At 37.1% G+C, this 16,343-nt stretch overlaps 1 protein-coding gene across 3 annotated transcripts in view; it reads right to left on the bottom strand.

The window, feature by feature from the left end:
• The window catches only part of CFAP46 (cilia and flagella associated protein 46), a 159,248-nt gene that overhangs the window by 54,503 nt on the left and 88,402 nt on the right, over positions 1-16,343 (bottom strand). For all 3 annotated transcript variants that reach the window (XR_007775137.1, XM_050959240.1, XM_050959241.1), the window contains exons 31-40: positions 14,776-14,924; positions 13,916-14,014; positions 13,471-13,600; positions 12,325-12,471; positions 10,628-10,828; positions 8,876-8,982; positions 7,202-7,384; positions 6,267-6,402; positions 2,875-3,063; positions 799-987 (exon numbers count right to left, since the gene is read on the bottom strand). Coding sequence is in view for 2 of the 3 variants with exons in the window: in XM_050959240.1 (XP_050815197.1) it covers positions 799-987; positions 2,875-3,063; positions 6,267-6,402; positions 7,202-7,384; positions 8,876-8,982; positions 10,628-10,828; positions 12,325-12,471; positions 13,471-13,600; positions 13,916-14,014; positions 14,776-14,924 (1,530 nt within the window). In the remaining variant the exon portion in view is untranslated. The remainder of the gene's footprint in view (positions 1-798; positions 988-2,874; positions 3,064-6,266; positions 6,403-7,201; positions 7,385-8,875; positions 8,983-10,627; positions 10,829-12,324; positions 12,472-13,470; positions 13,601-13,915; positions 14,015-14,775; positions 14,925-16,343) is intronic.

Raw genomic sequence — 16,343 nt, 5'->3', positions numbered from 1 at the left:
AATTCAGCTCTCATGAACATTTTTATTCAGGATTTAAAGAGGCTCAACTCTTTTCTCCCAGTGGTCAAAATATTGTAAAAAGATGTAAACTTGAGCTTATCAAATAACATTCATTGTATTTTATATATGTTCATTCAGAATTAGATTCTGCCTGGCCCATACAGACTTGCGTAGAAGTCTCCCTCTCACTGCACAGCCTATACAAAAGACATACAAAATTTTACACTCTGTGCTCTGGGAGTGCACTGACTGCTAAGTCCCTCCCGGGACTTGTGTACACAAACAGTGCATGGCAAGCTGGGATGTAAATCTACAGAGCACTAATGTGCTGCTCAATAACTGTTTATGTGGACCTGGCTAAAAGTTCCCTAGTGTGCAATGACCTATTCCAATTTAAAAGTGGATTAGATCAAAGTGCACTAGAGAACTTTTAGTGTGCAGCAGCAGGGTTCACATGGACAGTTAGTGCCTGGCATGCTACTGTGTTGCAGATTTACTGGTCAGCTTGCCCTTCACTAACCATTTGTTTAAACAAGCCCCCAGGAACACATCTCAAAGGGAGTGAGGAAGCAGGGCTTACAGCAGAGGTGGCCAGCCACATGGGACTGTAGAACACAATGAAAGTGTTCACCTGGCAGCTCTGGGGAAGGCAAGGCTCCTTTTACTATGGGTTCCGAGCAATTTTCACAATCTATCCTTCAATTAAAAAAGCATTAATAGTACATAAAGACCAACAGTCTAGTAAGCACTTACCATCAATATATATTTAATAATCTTAATTTAGAACCAAATTCATACCATAACATTTTCATTCCAGTAAATATCTGAATTTAAGGGGTCCACATTAACCGCAAGCAAACACAGAGTTTTCCCAGTGAGATACAGGTACTTGGCTTTGATATCAGGACATCCTGTATGAAGACTTTGTAGACTTGCTAACTGAGCCAGTGCAATGTGACCCACAGTCCGTCCTATGTTTATCCATTCCTGGTAAAATCAAAAATTTGTTAAATCAAGTCAGATTTTCATATATAAAAGAAATGTTCTCTTAGCCATCATGAATGAATCAATGATTCATAGATTTATATTGCCCTTTAGCTTGAAATATTGGGTTTTGGAGTTGCATGTGAAACCTAATAATTAATTCTTCAACTTCATGTAATCTTCTTTTCTCTGAAAAAATAAAGATAGTTTCAGCTCTATTCCTCCCTTTTTTTGAAACCTGAAGCAATAATAGAAAATGAAAACAGAAAATAAATCTGTTTTATTTTGAATGTTGAAATTCAATATACTAAAATTTATAAATATGAGAATTTCCAAAATTAGCAATACTGGAAACTAATTTCCACTATTTGCTTTTCCAAAGCATGTTAAGGGCTCTGTTAATTTTCAAGGCCAAAAGGGACAATTTTGATCACCTGAGCTCACCTGCATAATGCAGGGTATAGAATTGCACCAAGCGATTCATACATCAAGCCCATACTTTCTCGACGAGTTATAGCCTGTCTTTTAGAAAGACATACGATATTGATTTAAAGACTTCAAGTGCCAGAGAATCCAGAACATCTCTTGGTCAATTGTTTCAATGATGAATTACCCTCACTGTTAAAAATTTGCACCTTATTTCTGGTATGTCTAGCTTCAGCTTCCAGGCATTAGTTTCTTAGAACAATCCTTCTCTTGTTATGCAGAGAACCACTGGATTTTTTTTTTCTAAAATAACTGCATGTGTTGGTGGAATGTGCAAGGTTAACTTGATGCACACACTAGTGGACTAGTAAGAGTAGAAAGTGTCAGAGGGCCAGATTCTCAACTATGGTGAACTAGTATAGATCCACCTACTTAAACGGAGCTATGCCCACTTACACCATCCAGATAATCTAGCCAAAAGAGCAGGAATTAATCTAGGGGTTGATCCTCTAAACTCACTATAGTAAGCACTATACCCAGATGTACTGGGTGCCCGGTGATGCAATGTTTATGAGCACACAGTTTACAGCAGGAGCGTTGATTGGGACTATTAGTTGGAAGATAAGCAAAGCTCTTTCTGTTTAGGTTTATTACAAATATTGAAAAATGAGTGAAAATCGGTGCATAAAATTAACTGGTTTTCAGGGTGAATTTTGGGGTTAATATTGGGGAATGGGAGGACAGAAAAAAAGCAACATATAGAAAAAAGTAACAGCTCTGACAGTAAAATAGTTAAATATTGTGGTTTATTTCATGAAGTGTATCAATAGAACATACACATATGCATGCATGTGCATCTTCCATTACATCTTACTTTAACAGAGAGCCTTACATTTACACTAAGACTAATTTATTATTAAGAAACACAACTACTTAAAGAAATATATTTGATTTTCTTAAAATAATCAGTATTTTCATGTCGTTGAGTGGTCCAAAATTCAGGTGAATAATCTGTAAAAAAACCAAATTGCTTTTTTTAAATCTGGGAATTTCTCAGTAAAACCTGAAAATGAAGGGCCTTAAGGATGAAGTACAATGCTGCAGTCACAGTATGTGTATGGGTGGTGAAAAGAGTGCTACTTAATGGGGAAATGGAGTTCAGTGAAGACACAGCTCAAGTTCACTCAACTTTTGCTTCTGACAATCATCCTCAAGTCTTTGCCTTGGAGAGACAAGAGCCTTTTTGGTACAGAGAACGACCAATGTCATAACAAGCTAGTGAAAACCCATACTTGAATGTTCTGTGCCCCAGTATTCAAATGAAAGATCTGCCAGCCCTTTCTCCTGTTTAGCAGTTATTAATCAGAGGAAGATTTGCTAAGCCAATCCCTCTAGCCTAGCACAAGGATTTTTTTTAAATATAACATTTATAGATAAATCATAGGCAGGATTATATGTAATTACCTGTTCCACAGAAGCACTATCAGGTGTTAACCTGACAAATTCTTCAACAACTTGATTAAGTGATCCTTCTCTCAGTTCTTTCAGCTTTTTTTCCACATTAACAAGATGAAGAATATCCAAATTAATTTCCACAAAGCTTAGCTTCATATTAGCAAGCCGTCTCATTAATGGAATACTAATATTTTTAATCTGAAATATAAGAAAACTGAGTGGAAGTCTATCTTTAAATCACCTTAATCCATCGGTCCATCAGCTCTCACAGAGAGAATGTTGATTACAACACATCAGCCATGTTCTAGCTAGTCCTTCAGCCACCTGCTGGCCAGGCTGTCAGTGGCTCCAGACATCCGATTAGCATAGCCTACCGCAGCTCAGAACCCCCGAGCAATTCACCATCCTCAGCCTCCCAAGCAGCTGGGATTACAGGCATGTGCCACCCTGCCCAATCTATCTTTAAATACACAGTGTTAATATTTTTGCTAATTTATTGGATTAAAGTTAGAATTTCAGAACTCTTAATTATTCGAGGCACACATTTTAAATACACAATAATGAGATTGCTACACTATAGCACAGTGTGATATTTCAATGAAAATAATAAAGCAGGGAAAGAAATAAGGGTACAATAGACAAGTAAAGTGGACAGGTGGCAACTGCCCTCATCTAGAAAATATAACCTATTTTATTTTTATACACAAAAATATACAGACTATCCTGAAATTCTTCACATCCTTGCCAAAATCATTTGCATCACAGTAGAAGTGGGTCTTCAGGTGAGGTCAGAGGATAGTGGCATTTCAGACCAGCTCACAAAAGTTTTTCCACATGTAAGAAGTCACAAGGAAAAAATCATGGAGAAACATGTGGGAAAACTGGACAAGCAGGGTATCCAGAGCTGCATCACTGGCCAAGTAGAAGGGACTGACATACACACGTGCATCCCTTTTCAACTCAGATCTTTGGGTTTTTTTTAATGTGTCCTGCTCTATTCTGTGTAGATTGCTGCACTATACGTATCACTGTAGTATCTTAGCACCTTTCAGCAGCTTTGTATTTGTTAGAGAAAGTAAAGTCAAAGAAATGGACCTTGCACTTGGAGTTGAAAGTGGTGAAGTTTATACTGGTCTTCAGTTCTTATCTTTGTCTTATTCTAGGGTTTATCCTACTGTGCATTCATAGTATTAGTGAGTGACCCATTTTTGACTAGTTGGTAACTGTATAATGGTCTTCCCTTATCCTGTATATTTCTGACAGATCTAGATATTATTTTTGTGTCATCACAGACCATACAGAAGGGTATATTTCTCACCTAATAAATTACTGTATGCTAATTCAAAAAGAAAGGGGATATATATTTCCTAATACCCAACACAATGCTTACTTCCCCCTTCCTTGCCATTTCACTTCTAGCCGATCTAGGCAATTTTAGCAGAGTAAGCCCCCATAGCAGGGAAGCACAACTCTTCTTGGTACTGTCTTAGGCAGGTAAGTGTTTTAGCCAAGTAACAGCTAGCTGTGGTGTCCATCATAATTTACCATTTAGACAGACTACTAAGCAGCAGAAATGTGTCTACGGGCTAAGAACAACTTGGACAAATGAAAACAGCTATCCTTCAAAAATATGCTATCTGTACCATTTTTAGAAGTACCAGCAAAAGACAACTGATCTCAGGGGTGGGGTGAAGAGGATTCTTACTTTCATATAGACCCATTTGCATGATTAGGGCCTAAATATTTACTCTGTACTAAGGGCCAATTCTGCTCTCAATTACACATGTCTAAACAAACAGTCAGTGCATGGCACAAAGGGGAGTCAATCTACCTCACACTAGAGTGCCATGCACTAACTTTCTGAGTGGACCCTTCATTAGAGTTGGACAGAAGTAAACTAAGAATGGAATTTGGCTTCACACAATGAAAGAAAAGTAATGACATTTCTCATTTCACAATGAAAGGGAAGTTATGGTATTTAACAGGAAAACTTGGTTTCGTGTGCTCTTCTGGTAAAAAGCTTCTGAGTCTCAAACAAACTGAGGCCATAGCACTGGGCTAGGTAAATGTAATAAACTCCTTTGAACTAACTGAACACATTGTTCACCTCACAGATTAGAAGGTGGTGTGTGAGGAGAGGGCAGATAATCTACAGTGGAGGGAACCGGGGGAAGTTTGGGCTCCCTTTTTTTTGCCCCGCCCAGTGAAGGTTACAACAGCCTGGGGACTACTCTAACTTTTGGCAGCTGTAAGTAATCCCCAAAGATCTGCTAGCTGGGATTCCTGGCCTGCACTGGAGGTTGCAGGGAGGGGGGTGTAGGAACTAGTTACGCCTGCTCCATGCTTGTTAGCATGTATTTCTACCTGGTAGTTATGGCCCCTGTGCAACTCAAGTGGCACAAAGGAAGCAGAGTAGGCTGGAGAATCTGGCCCATAATATTTAGAATATTTGGGATAAATGGAAAAATTCAATTTCATATGGGAAATTTTTCTTTTATGCATTATCTGAAGCATGAAATAAAAAAAGTCTTTTAAATTTTGTGACAAATTTATCCTGAGCTGCTATTTTTATTTTCATTCCAACTTCTTTTATTTTCATTATCTGACAAATCATTTATTGAACTCTGGTGAACTGGTATACAGCCTGATCAAAAACTGTCAATACAAATTCCTTATAGTTTTTTTTAATCTGAGTTATGATGATTTTTCATCGTAATGTCATATTTTTTCTTTTGTAAGATTTGAGTGAAACCATAGTTTATCTTTTAGAATTTCTATTAATTGGCATTCCTAATTTGCTTTTTCTTCCTCAAGTTTGCTGTACTTTATTATGCAAGGGTTTCAAATTTATGATGGATTTATAGTGAATTTTTATGAGAATAATGTCAAATTCAGGTAGTTCTGTTTTTGATTGATTTCTTTAGTATCTGGATAAATATTGGAATTAAATTCTGAAAAAATGAGTGGGAAATTAGCTTATTTCAAAAGAAAGAATATATTTGCAATGCTAGTATCTAATTTTTTGTCAAATTTTACAAAGAATGCTATTGGTGTAAAAATATTTACGACATGATTCAGTAAACAGGATTGGCAGTGGTGCTTAATGGACAGGGCACTGGACTGGGACTATGGAGACCTAGATTCAATTCCTAGTTCTGCCAATGGCCTCCTGTGTGACTTTAGACAAATCATCTCATCTCTCTGGGTCTCTATTTTCCCTTCCATCTTTTTTGTGTCTTGTCTATATAGAATCTAAACTCCTTTGGGCAGAGATTCTCTCTCACTCTGTACCCTGCCTGCCACAAGGGGGCACCATCTCAGATGGGGATTGTAGGAACTGCCGTAATACAATTAATAATAATACTAATTGAACAGATCTTGCATACAGTAAAAGTATTTACCTCATGAACTGGAAGCAAACTCCAGATACTGTTAAACACTTCTTCTTCTTCGTATATGGCTTTCTGAGCTAACTTGTACGCATCTAGATAGCGACTATGTTTTTCTTCTTCATCTTCTGTATGTGTTGCAATTGTTCTGTAAAAAAGAAACACAGAGTTTTACAAGAGTAGTAGTATAAAATATTTTTACTTCTATAATGCTATAAATATTCAAAATGCTCAATGAACAACTAACTTGCATTTTCTGTGTATATTGTTTAAGACTCCAATACAAAAAGTAAGTATTTAAGCATTAATTTTTTAAAGGCCTGATTCTTGGACCAGGTTAAGTCCCCTCTGCACTGTACAGCAACATAAAGAGGACTTAAAGATGCCCTAAACAGATAGGTGGAGAGTCTTCTGCCAGAAGGTATGCCCCAATGTCATACGACTAGCATAGCTGCCTTTACGTTTCCCATTCTCCCAGTCTCTGGATAGTGGTGTCCTGGGAAAAGCTGGAAGTTGAAGTACACTGTGCTCTGGCAATCTCTAGCCGTAACAACAGCCCCTAGGGAATTGTTCAAGAGACATAAATTAAAGGAATCTTGTGGCTACTTAACTTATGCCAAGGGCTGGTTTCAGCAATCAAATGGCCCTAAAATAGAAAGAATCCTTGGTGCTTTATTCTCACTTCAGAGGTAGTGCAGATAATCATATATCTTGTGACAACAGCTGCTACAGGCATAGGAACAGTCAATTCTTGATTTTACAGAACACTTGTTGATATATTTCATCAAGAATGACAATGTGAATCCAAAATCAGGATACAGAAGTACGTGATATTATTAACCCTCCTGTATCTTTCCCAGACAGCTGAAATCTTACTCTAAATCAGAAACCGGAAGATTTTTTTAACTAAGGCGTAATAAACATTTCCAGCAAATTTGTAAGTTTACCTGTGAATATTTGCACGTTCCAGCAGGATCTCAGCACTGTGATCTTTATATCCATAACGAAGAAAGTCCTCCTCAATTTGAATTAATTCATCATATAGTTCCTGTAGCATACTTGATAACTGAGAGGACTCAGCTCTAACCTTCATGAAATTTTGGGAATATTTTATTTGAATAAGTATTCTCCTATGGAGAATAATAGAATATATGCTAGCATGGGGTTAAGAATTGTGAGAAACAGCTTAAGTATTAACCTCATATGTGTGTCCAAAACCTGCTGTATTATTTTTCTTTCTGTCTCCCTTTCTATTTTTCTGTCTGTAATAGATCTGGAGGAGGAACCCCTCTAATTCTTTATATAATTTTAATGTGCTCAATTAGGTGTCGTTTTAAAATAAAATACACAAAGCATGGCTTTCAGAAACAATGTTTCAACATCATCTGTGTGATGCCATGGTGCCAATTATTAGATGCATATTCATTTAATATATTGACCTAGGTCTAAGCAGTCATTTAAAAGATAGCCAACTGAGAAGTCCATATTCAGCTAAAATAAAAATGATTGGAGTGGTGATATTGTAATTACAAGAAATATGAGACAACTACATATGAGCAGCAAATTGAAAAGAGATTAGGGTGACCAGACAGCAAGTGTGAAAAATCGAGACGGGGTGGGGCGTAATAGGAGCCTATATAAAAAAAAGACCCCAAAATCAGGACTGTACCTATAAAATCGGGACAACTGGTCGCCCTAAAAGAGATAGCCCTTAGTCTGATAGACAGGGCCGTCCCTAGGGGGGTGCGGGGCTTAGAGTGGAAGAGACGAATCCGTCACTTCCGCCCTGACTGCGCCGGCCAATTGCACTGGCCGGCAGGGCCTGCAAAGCGCAGGGCCCGGAGGTGTCGCCCCGATTCGCCCCACCCAAGGGATGGCTTTGCTGGTAGATATATGTATTCTTCTTAGTTGAAAAAAATCAAGAAAGAAAAGGATCCAGTTAATAGGTCCATTATATCTTGCCCATATAATCCAAATGCTACTGGACTTCAGAAACAATGTTATTGATCTGAACATTATGGACATCCCTCCTCTTCGTACCCACCCAAATTCATACTTTAACATCTCAAATAACACCTTTCAAGTAACATGATTTAAAATATATAACAGAGGGTAAAATAAATATGGGTTTCACTATAACCAAATTAACCCTTAGGGTATGTCTACATTTGAGTTGAGAGATGTGAATCCCAGCTTAGACAGACATATATGCGCTTACTCTGTTTGAGCTAGTGCACTAAAAATAGCAGTGTAGCCTGGGTAGTAGCATAGGCATCAGCTCAAGCTAGTATCCAGTGTATGTTCCTAGGGGGTCAAGGTAGGTTTCTATTTGGGTGCTTAGCCTGAGCTGCTGCTCAGGTTATCCTGGCTACACTACTATTACAAAGGAGTAGCAGGACAAAAAAAATATGACAGATATACTCAGGGAATAGTAAATTGTATAAAAAATTCTGATAACAGAATGTCCATAGCAAAGGGAAACAATTTTATAATTTTAAAATTTACATCTAAAGTAAAGAAGCTTCTTTACTAAACATAACATATATAGCTAGTATCATATCCCCCAAAAAAACAAATACTACAGACATAATGCATACATATATTACTATATAAAAAGGTACCTGGCTTCAAGGGATGCAATTATAAAACCTAGTTCAGACTTTCTGTTAGGTCTCTCCTCTAACGTAGATCTGAACACCTTTACAGTTTTTTGCAGAATTTTGCATGCCTGTAGATAACATTATAATTTATATTTCTATATACAATGTTAACCATTATTTTACAACACACTTGAGAAGAAAATCTTTGTTATTTTTTCCTAATGTTCTCCAAGATTATCAAGCTTATTATGTACAATTTGCTCAGAATTTTAAAAAGTAACAGTACAGACAGGACAAAATTTAATTAACTATACTGATTTAATTATTCTACAAATATTCATATACGGACAGCTTCTGATACCCTGATGCTCACTGATAAGCACATTACTCCACCACTAGCCAGGCTGGGTTAAATAAGACTACTCGCAGAGTGAAGGCTTGTCTACACATGGCAGTAAATCCAGAATTAGATAGGGTGTAAATTTAAAGCTGATTAACTATTCTTAATTAGCTCCATGTGTGGACACTCTTTCCCCAGAATACAGCACTCTTATTCCAGAATAAGAGCATCCACACATGGAATTAATCAAGAACTATTCTGGAACAGTTTCTTGTGTAGATAAGCCCTAGTAAGATACAACTTAATACGATTAGAGGTGCCAAAATATAGCATTTTGCAACCTGACAAAAATTATTATGGAACAATTTGAAGAACTTCAGTTTCTCATTAACAGAAAACCAATATTATTTAAAAACACTATCCTCTAAATGTCAATGACTAGAAGCTCTTGACTCAGAGACCAAATTATTTCTGCCTTAGCATTTAACTTCATGAAATTGCAGCTCATGTGCAGGGTTAAATAGTAAATGGATTTTTTAAAGCATTAAGTACTGTATGCATTGTAATACATGCCTTCCTGGATTTAAAAAAAAAATCACAAAACAAAGTACTCCCTGAGATTTAGGGATACGACTTCCATTTCATGCACTAGGTGAACTTCTATTTAAGTTAATGTAATTAGTCACATGCATCATATAGAAAAGAAAATAGACTCCTGAAATTGCAATTGCAACTTGTTATACTTTGAAAATGGACATATACAAAATATTTTGTCTAACTGTAACTCACTGGTATTGTTAATACTTTTGACATGTAAGTAAAACACCTTCCTTCCGCCTAACCTTTCTTTTTTCTCTCTTATATGGTTTCTACTGCTTAGGATTTCTAAGTATGAAAATCAGGGGAATAAGTTATGCACGCTAGATTATAACTGCTGTTATTTAGTTGGAAAGATACAATATTTCCAGTGTACAAGCAGTAAGCTCATCTTCTGCTAAAACTACTAAATATCACCTGTCTGCTTCAGCCAAGAAATCAGGAAAAGGAAATGTATTGAAAGTGTGAGGAGTGTGTATTTGTGTATGTCTACACCGCAACTGAACACACATGGCTGACCTGGGCTTACTGGGCTTGGGCTACGAGGCTGGTTAAATGCGGTGTAGATGTTCAGGCTCAGGCTGGAGCTGAACTTGCACATGTACATTGAAATTAAACAACCCCATAGCCCAACCCCTGTGAGCCTGAGTCAGCTGACAAAGGCCAGCCATGGGTGTTAAACTGCAGTGCAGACATACTCTCAGAGAACAGTAACTATATATGCACTAAATATTATTATATTTATTGCATAAGTCAGAAGGCTATCTAATACAATTTTTAAATATAATTTAGAGCTACATACTGTACCAGGAAAGGGAACAATTTTATTTTCTTACCACTCTCTCTTTTCCTTCTTTATTTTCCTCTAGAACTGCCTGTATGAGACTCAGAGTGCTATTGTACCAAAACTGTTCACTTCCTCCTATCAGTTGTGCCTTCTCAAGAAGTGCCTTAGCTTGCCCATGGTTCTTTTCCAGGTTAGCCAGTACAGCAAGGAGGTAGAAGCATCTCGACACAGCATGTATGTCATTCATTTCCTAGGGAAAAAACGATATTTCAGATATATGTAAAAGCAGAGATCCTCCCTTGTCCTATTAACATTTAGAGACAAATACTGGATAGGCACTGAAGCACAATATCAGCGATAGTTTTATGCATGTATCTGGCCGAATAATTTGCTCTTTAGCATTCATGCTACTTCCTAGTGCTTTTTCAGACGACAGAAATTTGCCAGCTCATTTTAAGCATATTTTCTATTTCCAAACTATTGTCTATTTTCCTTTATCTCCCCAAGTGGATTCTTTTACATCATTGGTAAAACAAATCCTCTTTTTCCCTTTTATTAGATATTACACGTTCTGTTGTCAGTATCTGAGGTAGAAGAAATGTGATCACAGAGAAGAGTTTCAATGGGCCATATCCTCAGCTGGTCTCAATCAGTGTTGCTTCACTGACTTCAATAAAGTCCCGCTGATTTGTACCAGTTGTGAACCTGGCCCAGTATCTTTTATGGTATAACAAGATATTTTTTCATTTCACTGGACTTTGTTCACCGCCCAATACTAAATTCGTGCTGTATGTAAAAGAAAAAATATTTGTTTAAAATATAATTATAAGTATTAGTTGATATTTGTATTTGTCTAAATATATAAAGACTTATTTGAAATGATGATGAAGGGCAAAAACAACTATTACAGATTAACATGATCTTCATGAGAAGAAAGCCACACTGCACACTGGAGAGCAACAGGATGTAACAAGACAGGACTTAAAGATATCTTTCATGCAGATCCTTTACATATTGAATTGGCAGGGATCAGACTGGTGACTGCACTGTACGTAAACTCTACCCAAAATTATAAGTCACTCCCCTGCCCTTGCACACACACTATTCCAGCATAACTGGATGTTTGTTTCTTTCTTTTTTTAAAAGACCAGTAATGAAACAATTAGCAATATTGACTTCACATTGCCATAACTAGGTTTCAGAATTATCACACACACTGAGACGAGTAGGGGCAGGTCACAACTCTCAAGAGCAAATATTGAACTCCCGTGGAATAACTAAACAAACAGATCCTGAATTGATACATTGCTTCCAGTAGTACTAAAGGATCATGCACAGCTCCTGCCACTACTGCACAGGGTGCACTGCATGCTCCAATCTATGCCCCCTCAGCTGTGAGGACAGCCTCAAGAAGGTAAGAGTTAACCTTGTTTGGGTGCCATAACACTGAATCTCCAGACTTTCAAATGTTTGGGTTTCTTTTAAGTTCAAGTACAAGACCTAGGTTTCTAATGGATGTAGTATTTTTTAAAGTAACTTCAGTGTTCCTTTAAGGATTTTGTAGCTTTAAGTATAGGATATATACTCTCGGTTTTACAAGGTAAACTCTGAGAGGTAATTTTCCAGCCTTTGGAGAGTATTTCTGCATTTTGACTACCATTAACATAAGTGACATTTTAACCATGCTAAAAATTATTGCCTGATTTACTAATTTTGTTTTTCAGGCTTGAATTATTTCTGATCTACCTGTGTTGCACTGTGTGCCTCTGAAAGGAGTAGCCTTGCTGGTTGATATAAACCCAGGTGAATTAGTACTTCAGCTTTGTCAATCCACAAGTAAGGGAAAGAAAGTCCACTCAGCCCTTTTCCAGTTATTGCATCTAACTCCAAAATCTGAAAAATAATACTTTAAATTACTACAGTCTTTCAGAAAACTAGATTGAATTCAAATTAATATCGAAAATCCTAATTAACATTATACCTCATATTCATCTCTTGACTATTGTATAACCTAGAAATTAGAAGTTAAACTATAGGAGAAAACGTGTTTACTGGGGCATTTGGACTTCACAGAACACAAAAAGAATTTGCATAACAAATGTATAAGCTAAATGCAATACCGTAACTAACTTTTGGGTAGTGAAAATAATTTAGATCCTGTACTGTTCAGGAACAAAACTAAGATGGGAGGAGTTGACTTATTTTGTCCAGAATTAAGAGAGAGTCAGGAGAAGACTATGTGAGATTTAAAAGACCGGGTGGAGGAGGAAATCATTAATAAGATGGAAGAACTTTTGGGATCAGAGGAAGAGGGTAGAGGAAGATAATGAAGTAATATGGGGAAAAAGACGAATGAAATGCAAACGAAGAGAAGAGCGGAGGAAAGCAACAAGAAAACATGGGATTATCTTGTAAGACTAAAGTAGGGGAGAGGAGAATTAGAGTTAGAATGTATCTCTTCAGAGCTGCTTGCAGGGGGAGTATCCAGTGATGTCAGTGGAGGGAAAAGAAAGAAGAGAAGAGTGATACTAGAGACTGGAGCTCCTTTTCCTCTTCCTCGATGTTTGCTGTTGAGGTAGGCTTGCATTAGAGAAACAATATCACTGCCAGATACTGGAAAGAGCAGCAGTGAGTGGCTTTAAATACAACTCCCACTCTTGCTCTGCATCAGTTCTTGATAATGAACAACTTCAAGTCACATGCTGGTAACCTATGTCAGAGGAACCTAAGTAGCATATATTTTAAAGAACATCTAAGGTTCAAGAAATATGGTTTCTACAGTTTAAAACTGTAACTGATTGAAATCAATAATGTATCACAATCTGTCTAGAAAAACACAGTAAAAATAGAAACTTTGTTCAATATAGTAGGTATGGAATTGAATTAAATAACCTTTTCCTTTGCAGTAAGTGAGTTCTTATATCCATTATTATGTGATTTGTTACATTCAGATAATCCATTTCTTTCCTCCTCCTTAGGTTGCATATTTTTTCCATTTTTTAATGCAATGGCTTGTCTATACCTAAATTGTAGTGGGAGCGGGGGGGGGGGGAAAGAAATTAAAAATATTGTTTAAAAATATCTTTAATCTGAAGTGTTATTATACTACACAGAATTATGACAGCAATTCTGTACATTTGTGTGAAATGCTTCATACACAATGTAGTGCTTGGAGATGGTGTTTTAAAAATAAAATTATTATCGTTCTAACTTTATAATGCGCTACATAGTTTCCATGTTACCAGATGACTAGATGACATCTTGAGGTCCGTTGCAGTCCTATAAGTCTATGAAAACAAAAAAGCTACACAAAGTGCATTGCAATAAGAACACTTACTTTGCCTGTTCCACTTCGTTAATGTATGCTTCTCCAACTGCTTTCTCATGATATGAGAATGCCTGATTCAATTTTATATCTGAACATACCAGGGAGATTCTGTGAAAATAAAAAGATTAGTGTGCATAACGATCACAAAAATGAAAATATTGCCTGGTGGAAACAAACTTTCTGAAAAAGTATATTTTTACGCTTTCCATTCTTTTTTTTTCTTTTTTGGTAACTTTGACTAATAGCCAATAACAACAGAATTCTGTGAAGTTTAAATCTGGAAAAAATTCAACACATTTTTGAGAAAGTTTCTAACATCTAACATGTTAGATCCTTAACATATTTTATGCTCTTAACAGAAGCACAAAATAAGTGGGGAGCTGAGAATTGCTGCTTCAACTGTGAATGCAAATCTGAGTAAAGCAGTGAGAGAGAAAGACACAACTGCTCAATACATTGTGTGGGTGCAAGCACGGACACTTGGCCTCAAACTATGTTAAACTATTTAACCAGTACGTCTCTTTTTTTAAAAAGCGAGGTTGTTTTCCTAATTCCTCCAATTTCATTTGGAGAAGATTTGCCAAATCCTGTAAACACTTACTTTGGGGCTTATCACTTAATAATATAGGTATCCTTATTGGATTTCATGCCAGAAAAGAAAAAACAAACCATACTGAATATTGTTAAACATTATACATGTTAATAAAAAGGACAAATCAATTTTAAAATGATGAACAAGGTAAAACAATGTAAATCATAAAAGGGATGGTTTACATAGTGTAATTGAGGATCAGTGTACAAAATGGAGGGGCTGGTATGGCTTTTCATAAACATCTCCCATTTAGTCAAAACAAGTAGCTTATACAAACCGAAGATGGTAGAGATCAGACAGACTTTTACTTTCCACAACATCATGAGCAATAACCTCAGCCAGCTGAAAGATGGGAAGCGTAAAGTGGCTGCAAGAAATTTTCTGCAGCTCCTTGGCCAAAAGGTCCATAAAATATAAAGTGTAAGTCTAAAAATAAAAAAATAACAAATTCTGTACCAATTGTTGGTATTTTTAATTTAAACTGTTAAAGTTCTTCTTTCTTCAACTGTACAAGCTAAACTAAAAATCCTGACATAAATCTTATCCTCCAGACACATATATGGCTGTATTAAGACATGCTTAATTGGATCTTCAGTCTTTGATGCTCAACAGATCGGAATTTTACAATTCTAAGTTTTGAGCCACTGAAATACCTCTTACAGCTCCCTGTGCAGAGCACTGGCTAGTGCTCTAAAAGACAAAGAGAGTATTAAAGAAAATAGTCAGCACTTAGCTAAGGAATTGGCAGACAATCACTAACTCCCCTATCTCTCCCCACAAAAAGCTGATGTCAAAAAGATATGTAGAGAGCAATAACTGAATGCAACTCTGAACCCAACTGCAGGCAAAGAAGGACTGAGCAAGGAGAGTTATTTGGTAATGAGTTGCACAAGAAAGCAAACATATGCTACCTCCTGGTAGGAAGATAACTTTTGAAGTTCTGACCTGCAATGAACCAGAGCTATGAGACCCAGGGAGTGGACTTCCTGTTACCACTAGCATTTTGATGAACAGGTTATTCACATTGTGCAGTAATGAGTTCTTCAAGATGTGTGTCATTGTGAGTGCTCAACTTCAGGTGAACTCATGCCTTTGACTGGAGATTTTGGGTAACAGTGCCTATTTGACCTAGGCAAGCAGCCCACACATTTTCATGACCCGCACTGCTGCCCTCCGTTCCTCCTCCATTGCAAAGTCTCACAAAGGAGACTCTGATGCAGAGGGGAAGGAGGGAGGGTAGCACCCAAAGGGACACACATCTTAAAGAATTCCAGTAGCTCTGGTTCATTACAGAACCTTCTTTGAGTAGTGTGCCTGTGGATGCGCCACTTCAGGTGTTCCCAAGCAATACCCTCTCTAAGGAAGTGCAAGGTTCAGAGCAGAGTCCAATACAGAAGAGAAAACTGCACTGCCTACAGCTGCATTTGATCTTGCAGCAGGCACCATGGCACAATGACAAGACAAGGTATGCAAGAGGACCATGCTTCTGCTTTACAGTTGTCTGCAATGGATACATCCTTATGCCAGACTACAGAAGTAGAAAGTGCTCTAATGGAATGTGCTATCACTCTTAAAGGGGGTTGAAGATGAGCTTTGTCATAACAAATCTTAATACACCCAGAGATCCACTTTGATAATCTCTGTTTTGAAATAACCAAACTCTTACTTCTATTCACAATGGGGACAAATAGTCAAGGAAATCCTCTAAAAATTGTGGTCCTATCTAAGTAAAAAGCTAAGGTTCTCCAACCATTTAGAGTATGGAACATGGTTTCTTGACAAGTCTGATGTGGTTTTGGGGAAAACAACTGGGAGATGAATGGTTTGATTAATTCCAAGGATGCC

Source organism: Gopherus flavomarginatus, chromosome 6 (assembly GCF_025201925.1).
Source record: "Gopherus flavomarginatus isolate rGopFla2 chromosome 6, rGopFla2.mat.asm, whole genome shotgun sequence".
Lineage (NCBI taxonomy): Eukaryota > Metazoa > Chordata > Testudines > Testudinidae > Gopherus > Gopherus flavomarginatus.
This window is presented reverse-complemented; position numbering and strand designations above follow the sequence as displayed.